Source organism: Pelophylax lessonae (assembly GCF_965119305.1).
Source record: "Pelophylax lessonae genome assembly, chromosome: 5".
Taxonomy (NCBI): domain Eukaryota; kingdom Metazoa; phylum Chordata; class Amphibia; order Anura; family Ranidae; genus Pelophylax; species Pelophylax lessonae.
In genome coordinates, this window is record NC_138772.1 from 414,793,987 (window position 1) to 414,804,130 (window position 10,144).

At 39.2% G+C, this 10,144-nt stretch overlaps 1 protein-coding gene across 13 annotated transcripts in view; it reads left to right on the forward strand.

The window, feature by feature from the left end:
- DTNA (dystrobrevin alpha) overlaps positions 1 to 5,608 on the forward strand; it is a 366,042-nt gene extending 360,434 nt beyond the window's left edge. For all 13 annotated transcript variants that reach the window (XM_082258701.1, XM_082258699.1, XM_082258694.1 and 10 more), the window contains one exon: positions 4,280 to 5,608. In XM_082258701.1, the coding sequence (XP_082114827.1) occupies positions 4,280 to 4,315 (36 nt within the window). In that variant the 3' untranslated portion in view covers positions 4,316 to 5,608. The remainder of the gene's footprint in view (positions 1 to 4,279) is intronic.
- The last annotated feature ends 4,536 nt before the right edge of the window (positions 5,609 to 10,144 follow it).

Below are 10,144 nucleotides of genomic sequence, written 5' to 3' on the forward strand. Positions count from 1 at the left end.
AGGCTGATTAATAGATTACCGGCTTTAGTGACTACCCTACGTACTGCTTGTCAGTTTTGTGCTACAAGGAAATGCACAAATACTATAGAAATGAAAACCTTAATTGTGACTGTTCTTTGCCTTGTACCACCCTCATTTGAACAGCAGAGGGCACTCAAGTTCCAGTGTACCGTACCAAAACCTACAGCTGATATGAACAGGACATTTTTTTTTCTTTTATGTTGACTCTCAAGAGTATTCCCTAGGTGTAGGGAAAGCTCTCATGTGTATAAACCTTGAGCATGATGCAATATATGTTCTGCTTGCAAGTGTCAGAAAGATATATTTAGTCCTTAAAGAAAACTATTTTTTCTGCTTATGTACAGTATGCCTAATATGACCCAGTGATGGCTGTGCAGTGAGAATAGATAAAGTTATACCCAAAAATAAATCTTTCATAAGCACCTCTTGTGTGTAGGTAATTCCATTATGTACTAAAATTAGTTTAATAGAACACCTGCACTAAACTTCTAAATCTCCCTAATAGAAAAAAAAAATTATATAAATTTGTAATTGATAAACCTACAGTATGTGCCCAGCTGCTGTTCCAAAACCCTCTGGGCAAAAATATAAATTCTGTATAAAGTGCAACCATGCCACAAAAATTATGTAAAAACACAATATCCTAAATGTGCAATAAAAGTCCATGAAGTGCTTGAAGTATGCTGTGCAACAAATCCTAACTGGTGCAAAAAGTGACCGTTCAATATAAAGTGCAACAAAGTCCATCGCTGCTGATGTAATACTGAGCCACTTCTTCACGCCTCTATTGGTCGACACAGTGTGCTTCAAAAGTATCCTTAAAAAGTGCTCACTCACCACATTGTATTGATCCTCTACGCAACATAAGTCTGCATACGTTTGTATAGGAAAACTCCAATGGTAGATCAATCCAAAAATACCCAATTGCTCATCAATTACTAAATTAGGCTCTAAAAGGTCACATAAACGAATATACCCGACATTAGATTGTAAGCTCTAAAAATCCAGGCCGGCAGATTCCTACTGTATTAAACTGTATTGTAACTGTACTGTCTGCCCTTATGTTGTAAAGCACTGCGAAAACAGTTGGTGCTATATAAATCCTGTATAATAAAAATGACATCCCCCATATGCTACTCAGAGGGAGTTAGACCAGGGGTGCACCAAATATTTATTAAAAGACATTGCCCACTCATAAAATATTGCATTTACTGTAATGGTGCCCCTCTGGCACACAGAACGGCCAGCCTATTGTTCATAGGAAACGCTGCTGAAAATCATCACCCAAAGTGACGATACAACCAGGAAGTCCCGCCTCTTCGTGTTTCATAACATCCGGACATTATCAGAAACCTTCTTGTAACCTTTTGGAGAGTGATCTAGTAATGGAAGAGCAATCAGATTTTTGTGGATTTATCTACTGTTGGAGCTTTCTTATACAAGCATATGCAGAACCACTTATGTACCATAGGAGTTAATAATATCTAGCTGGTAAATGAGCAATTGTTATGAACACCTTTAGAGAGAACACTGGGGGTTATTTACTAAAGCTGGAGAGTGAAAAATCTGGTGCAGCTGAGCTCTCCATTGAATCTAATCAGTTTTCAGATTTTATTGCCAAAGCTTAACTGAACAAGCTGAGGTTAGAAGCTGATTGGTTACCATGCACAGCTGCATCAGATTCTGAGTGAACCAATTTTAGTAAACCAACCCCACTGCATTGACCAATAGAGGTGGTGAAGAAGTGGCTCAGTATTACATCAGCATGGATGGACTTTGTTGCACTTTATTTATATTGAATGGTCACTTTTTTGCAAGCATTTGCAAAGCATTTTTTTTTTTTTGTATGTGGGATCTTTCTACCAGCTCCTGGACGTAGTATTTTAATATGCCTGTGTGCATGAGGCCTCGAAGGGATATTAAACCCAAAACCAAAATTGGAATATATTGCAGCTTACCAATTGTTAGATGTGGTGGCTACATCAGTTTCTTTAAGATTTTGGCCCTCTGTTTTCACTTGGTGATCTGGCCACTTGACCACACTTCTGTACTAGAGTGCTTCCTCCCTGGATGAAGGATCACAGGGGACACCTATGGACTGCAGCATTTTTAATCTGGGGGAAGGGGGTTGTCAGATGTACTATTAAACAAAGATTGAGACAATAATAGTACCTACAAATATTATCACAATCACCCCGCGCTTCAGGAAAAAAAAAAAAAAAAAACAAAATGAATATGCCAGATATACGCTAACTTGACATATAGCTGCTGCCTTAAAATACAAACATAATCAAAAAAACATGTGTTAATTCTCTCAGAAGTCAGTGAATAAGAAAGGTTCAACACATAAGCAGCGCTAAAAGACCCTGTTTAAAAGTCCACATATGTGAATGAGTCAAAAAAGTCCTCAGGAGAGTGAATCCACGGATGAAGATCAAAGGAAAACTTCCACCACACCACGTGACCCCCCTAGGTATTGCTCACTCACCAGAAATCATTGAAATAGAGCCTTTGAGTATCCACCGATCACACCAAATGCAGACCGCTCCACGATCGTTTAGGCACAGAATCTCCCCAATCCGAACACCTTATATCAAGAGATCCACATACTCCAGTGCACCGGCAGCAAATGTAAGCAAGAAAGAGGCTCATAGGGCAGTATATCAACACTGTTTTATTAAAACACCCGCCCCATCCCTCAATCAATGCACTCACAGCAAACTAAATGATAAAAAGCTCTCAATATGCTAGAGCCGTATGCTGATCGAGACCTCACCGCTCCGCTCCCGCTCCTCTGTTATGCTGGATCAGTCACAGATGTCAGCTCACAACGGGCAAGGATGTGGGGATGCGGCTCTTACAGCTCTGAATGATGTTGTCGGGGTGTCCGCGTGCTCACGCCCTGACATGTTTCGCCATAACACTGGCTTCTACGGAAGGCGCCCTCCGTAGAAGCCAGTGTTATGGCGAACCATGTCAGGGCGTGAGCACGCGGACACCCCGACAACATCATTCAGAGCTGTAAGAGCCGCATCCCCACATCCTTGCCCGTTGTGAGCTGACGTCTGTGACTGATTCAGCATAACAGAGGAGCGGAGCGGTGAGGTCTCGATCAGCATACGGCTCTAGCATATTGAGAGCTTTTTATCATTTAGTTTGCTGTGAGTGCATTGATTGAGGGATGGGGCGGGTGTTTTAATAAAACAGTGTTGATATACTGCCCTATGAGCCTCTTTCTTGCTTACATTTGCTGCCGGTGCACTGGAGTATGTGGATCTCTTGATATAAGGTGTTCAGATTGGGGAGATTCTGTGCCTAAACGATCGTGGAGCGGTCTGCATTTGGTGTGATCGGTGGATATTCAAAGGCTCTATTTCAATGATTTCTGGTGAGTGAGCAATACCTAGGGGGGTCACGTGGTGTGGTGGAAGTTTTCCTTTGATCTTCATCCGTGGATTCACTCTCCTGAGGACTTTTTTTGACTCATTCACATATGTGGACTTTTAAACAGGGTCTTTTAGCGCTGCTTATGTGTTGAACCTTTCTTATTCACTGACTTCTGAGAGAATTAACACATGTTTTTTTGATTATGTCAGATGTACTAGCAGATATGGATACACTACACAAATTGAAGCCAAACTTGAGGTAACACTTTTTAAACCGTTACATCACACAGTTTTGTTCCTAGGAGTAAGGATTTGCATAAATAAAAGCTTCTCATTGTAAGCATCCCTGTCTTAGTCTCCATTCTCACTAGTATGACTTGTCAGACGACTTGGTCAGCCTGACAAGTCACGCACCGTCGCGGCCCATTGACTGCCACAGGAACCGTTCTAATAGGAGCGACACAAGTCGCGCCGACTTAGAAAAAGGGTCCTGTACTACTTCGGGGCGACCTGGAGCGACTTGCATAGACATTAATTTTATGAAGTCCGTGCAAGTCGTGCCGAAGTCGCGGTGCACACGACTTCATAGGTCACCCCCGAAGTCGTGCCGCTTCAGTGTGAACCGGCACTTAACCTTCCAACTGATACATCTTCAAATCTTGAGAAACAACAGACCAACTGGGCAGATTACCAGGTGAAAAAAGGGGAAAGAAAGCCTAAAAAAAGTAAATGAATGCAGTCGCCATGTTTTTAAAATTAGTAATCTACAATTTAACAAATGTTTTCTTTAGGCTTTAATGCCACTGTAATCCTGACTTCTCCTTTAATTGATCATTGGCATGCTTACACTGCTGTTTGCTGCTTGTTATTAGATAACCAGAAGTACCGAGAAGATGCACAAGGCTTGAGAAGAACTGGTCGATAATCACCCATCAAAACGGCATGGATAATGCAGGTTTACTTCACCTGCTGCATCTTCTGGTACAAGGATCCACATCAGAGCCCCACAGAATGTAGCACAGTACATTTGTATTAAAATTTGTAGTTTGTAGGTGTGTGTTAATACAGAAAAACATATGTTCTTTTAACCTAAAGTATAATTTCGCTGGCAACAAAAAAAACATGGCATTAGCATTTGCACATTCTGTTCAACACAAGTTTACAAAATGCATAGTTACACATCTATTTAAAGTCCAAGCTGCCAGGGAAGAAAGTTTACCGATTGCTGACCTCTCCCTCACTGCCCAGGGGAAGGGGGCAGTAAGTATTCAGACAAGTCACTGCAGAACAGCTTGTTCATGGACTACACACACACACACACACACACACACATCTGAATTTATCAGCCAGGTGTATGCAAATCTCTTCTCTGCCACTGGCCAAACAGAGGAGAACCTATCTACCACCACATAGTGGTGACCATAAGAAGCCAATGATTTGTAGAATTTCTGTTCACCGACAGCTGTTACTACTAGAAGTCTGAGTGCCTTAGTTCCACCTGAACCTGCTCAGCCACTTATCTAGTAGCATTATCTAGGCAAGCAGCCCTGCTGCTTTGGTAGCCAATGTTCAATGCAACTTCTTGCTGCAAAAAGGCACAGCTGGGAACCCTTCTAAGAATGGCTTTCTAGATCAACTTTCATTGAGAAGATGGAAGAAATGCAGCTAGAATACCGGATACTTCAACTTGCTATGTGCACAGAAAGCCATTTCCAAGCCTGAGCTAATTATTCATAAAGGCAGCACTTTTTTATCGATATCCTTTTTTGGTGGGATGGGACTGTAATCCTGGATATGATCTTGCTGTAACCTTTTTATGGCAATAAGGCACTAAAACCCCTACAGGAAGCAGTTCCACCCAGTGCTTTAACACTATTTCAGTCACTGGATATAATTAGATGCATTGATTTAAAGATTATTTTTATTCGTTTAGAGAAGTTCTAGAGATTTACTTGTGCAAAGTTCATTTAAGATATAAAAAAAAAAGAATTTTAATTTAGGGCTAATTGTATAATTTTGTATTATTTGTTTCCTTCAAGATCTCATAAATCAGCCATACAAGTTTTTAGTGTAAATATCTATATAAATATATATATATTTTTCATTTTCAATAGAGCTACAATCATATACAGAAGAAATAGACAAATTCTACAATGTCTCAGATGATTTAGAATCTAGTTTTGCAATCCACACAGATGCTATAAAGAAAACTGTGAACTATGTTTTGAGTTAGTCATTATTCATCCCCTCACTGCCATGGGGTTTTGCAGCATTCATTTGGTTTTTGTAGTGCACTGCATACCCATCTTTGGCGGCTGAAGGGATAAAGCTGTTTATAAACCACAGGTGCCATAATAACCTAAACTAACAAACTTTTTTCATGACTGAATTTTACCCAATGCTTTTGCCTCCTTTTATTTTTTTTAATTGCTGTTTTATTTGCACATATGAGTTATTCTTTTGAGTTTAGGTTCCATTGTGTGCTTTTATTTCCATTTGAGGCCTTTGTGTTTCATATTACTGTATGCTTGCTATAAAAACGGACCTGTCTCCTGCATACACACAAACACACACACTTTTACGCCATTTTACTGGGCTACGATGATATTCAGCATAAAAATGACTACTACAAATAAGTGACATCATTGAGGCTTGAGACATACATTGAACACATATGAAGGAAAAAACGGTTCTTACAAAATTAGGTAAAAACTATATTCTGACTTTTTGTTGTCCCTTTGTACATTGGAAAAGAAAACTCTGATCGTTCCTTTAGATACTTTTGTGCAAAAGGCACTTCATGTTTAATAATTTAGTGATGTCTCAATTTTTTCTTGCATTAATAGGCCACATTGTCAAATAGTTTACTCCTTAATGCCTAAGAAACAGGCTCGGTACATGTTTTGTTTTCTGAATGCATATAAAAGCTAAAGATTTTTGTTCTTTTGCATGTGTTTTAGAGGCACGTAGTTGTAGCATTAGTAAGCACAAGGGCTGGCATGTTTGGGAAACCATTGCAGAACACCCAAACTCGGCTAGTGGGAATCACTGGATGATGGCTGAAGCCAAGACAAAATAATCTTTTATATAGGGTATTTACTGTATGAATTGATGTTTACACAGAGCTCCTTGCTTTTTTTTTTTTTTAAAGTTAATGTAACACTTACTCCCCATATTATGCCTTTAACACTGGATCCAAAACTTTTTCTCAACGCTTCGAAGTGTTGATGTCCGGGAACTATTTTAAATAATGCAGCAATGCCTCATGCAGTAGATCTGGCTGTGAAGCGTCTTTAAAAAATGCCTGTTTGTCCACTGTTCGAAGCAAATGGAAATTCTGGAAGAATGCAGCACAAGCCAGCTGTTCTAGCTGTATGTTAGCTGATGTCTGTATATGTTTAGGAAGTAGTTGGAGCTATACAATAATCAGAGATGTTGTGTTTTAAAGCATATGTCCAATATCTGCAAACCATTCAACCAGGTAAAATATTAATTTAAAACAGCCTAACTTATATGTCAGGTTTTTTGCCTGTCTAAATTATAATGTCTCATGGGTCTGATTAGGCATCATAAGAATATAAAAAAAAATCTCTGAAAGTTTTGAAAAATTATGGAAAATGGAAAAGATGTGATTTAGGATAAATCTCTCTTTTACAGACACAGTGCATGGGTTGGGGGGTGGGGGTATTGATTTCCAGTGGCACTAAGAGAATGCTTTCATATCGAACAAGAGCGTTCATTCCAAATGATACTGGAATTTCTTGAACAGTGGAGAAAAATCATTATCACAAAAGCATGAAATCAACTGTTATATGTATTTTTTGTGTTTTAGTTTTTTTGGTTGTTTTTATTTTGTTTTGCCCAAGACTTAGAAGGAGCTGAGCAAAGTACCAGGTGAAAAGTGGTACTTGGAAATTGTGAAGTCACCGCTGGTTATGTTGTAAGTAACAGGCATTTATGACAGACAGAAGAGAATTCAGAAGGATGTTTCACTGTTGGGTGCTTAAAGTAAAGGAGGAGGCTGGCAATAGAAGTACAAATATTTGTACGCTGTTCAAACTACTGATTTAACTTATTGTAGCCTATGATGGAGTTTTAAATATGAATAGAGTTTGATTAAAGAATAAGCAGGCTATCTTATATTGCTGCCTGAGTGTTCACAGAATGTATAATGAGTGATAATTAGAATGTAGTATATTTACTGAATTGCAAATGATTTGTGTGGCCTTCACTGCGATATTTTCCTAGGGTACTTTTGCTTTTGAGGTTTTTTTTTTTTTTTTTGTATTTTTGCATGGTCACTCAATAGTTGTACATAAAGGGTTCTTTTTTTATTTTTTTTTCTCTTTATTTTCCCACTTCAGTGTGCACCTAATAATCACACCCACAATGGAGGCAGTCATTTTGCAAGATGGATTAATATTCAATGAATACCCTAATGATTAAAGGAGCTGCTGGTATAAGGCCAGTTATAAGGTGGAAACACATGGAGGAGTCTGATCAGTTAGCAAGTAATCACCTGGCTCCGCAGAACTGCTTTCAGCCTTTATACACATCTACTCAGTAAAAGCTCTTTCCAGTGTGTCCAGGATGCAATAATCATAAATGCCAGTTTTTCTTTATTCATTTGTACTTTTTCTGCATAGTTGAATAGAATATGAAACCTTAAAGATCCAACCTTTCTGACTACTAGTGATGCTAGCCCCTGAAGGTCTCTCAGCACAATCACTTGCACGTTATACCTGGGGAGAATATTGCTTGATAATGCTGACATCAGTTTTAAACGTGGTCATATTTTCATGGGTATGGTGGGCTAATGTCAGACAAGCCTCCTAGGGGACTAGAAGATCTGCCAGTAGTGATTATGGATATCAATTGCATTTTGTAATTCTGACTTTTGTAATGCTTTGCTAGACAGGTCTACAGTGAATGGACTTGTTCTTGTGGTGAATAGAACCAACTCCTGACTGTAGGGAGGTAAAGAGGCAACTATGTGAATGCTAAAATGAGGATACCAGGACTGTAGAGGTTTGTATACCTTCAACAAGAATAGTAGGAGGCAAAGAAATGCAAGTCTTTTACCAGAATTGCCTGTGAGAATTATTTGAAGTGTCTACTCATAAAAAGATTTAGCCAGAGGGACACTCATCACCTCCACTCTGCTTACCAGATCCATCAGGATATGCTACAAGGGAAATTGTCTTGCTTCAGATAGCTATGCCTTTTTGAGTGAAGACAGTCCTATCTCATCTGGCAGCCTGACCATTGTTTAAGCTGAGCAGGCATTTTTTTAATACATTTTCTATCCCTGACCTGATATCCTGTGCAGGGCCCAGGAAAGTACCCAGAGAACAATTTTGTGGTGTGTAAATATATACAGTATATGCAGCGCCCCCAGCAGGCACATCAGTTAGTGAAGCAAATAGTAAACATGGCTTCAATGTAAGCCGGGCCCTGCCTGTCAGCCTCGTGGAGGAGACAGGTGATCTTCCCAGTGGAAGTGTGGCTCCCGCAGCTGATAGCTGCTGTGAAATTGACTGATGCTCTGGGGGGGGGGGGGGATTTGGACCCCCCTGACCCCCCCCCCTTATCTACGCCCCTGATCCTGTGCTCTGGGAATGCTTTCTTTATTTGAGATTACTTAGAAGTCTTATAAAGCTTCCTTAAGGTCTGCAAGATCTGAGGCCCTCATCCGATACTCAGAGCTATTGCCCAGCTGCTAGAAAAAAATTGAGTTGAATGTGGCCAGTCTAACTGAAAATACAACCTGTTTTCTCAAGGAATACGTAGATGAATCTGCCCCTGTCACTATGCTTCACAGAGGCTGGATAAGCTATGTTCTCATGGATATTAGTTCATCAACAAAATGGCTGCAACCACTGTGCCTTGGCAACAGATGCACTCCTATTGTAGATAGACCTTGTAAATATAGGCAGCATCCGGCTGCTTCATTCAAGTGGGTTCATTGTAAAATACAGAAAAGAAAAAGCAAAGCACCCTGCGGTGCTTGAACAGGCCTTTTGACTTCTGAACCAAAAATATCATCTGAAAATCTCAAGGTTACAAACCAATGTTTTTAACTTTAGAATACTATACTTGACCACTTGAAGACTATAAAAACAAACACACTAAAGAATTTGAAGATGTTCATTGGTATTGTAACAAAACTACTATTGTATGGAACATTTTGTATTGCTGTTAAGTATTGTTTTGTGTGTGTGTTGGAACTTACATGGGACATGTCCTATTTTGAAGTGGTTATAACTGTGTGTCTATATTTTGGAATGGAATTATTTCTTCATTAAAATAAGTTTTTAAAAACATTTTTAAATGCGTGCATGACAAATATTTTTACATTTCTGAAAAAATTCTGTGCATAGTCAGCAAATAAAAACTTGATATCACTTGAAAAGTATAAATATGTTTTTAAAAATGATAAAATACTTTTTTAAAAGTAAACCTCTCACAAGCCTGGGCAAGTTAAACTGAAGACATAATGAAAATGTATTAAGAAGAGCATGTCGGAACAAACGAGAGAAACATGCAGCTGAAGTGCTATACAAATCTTGATTTCTCCTCTAAAAGCTCACTGTGGCGCCGCATCCTGAACCTCCCTATAGGTCCTTTTTAATGTGACATGGGGCTTGAACGGTGATATGCAAATAACTTCAAATGCCTCTTTCTCTGGATCTGCTGATCTATTTGTTGTGCAGTTTTCATTGGGGATCCATTACTAT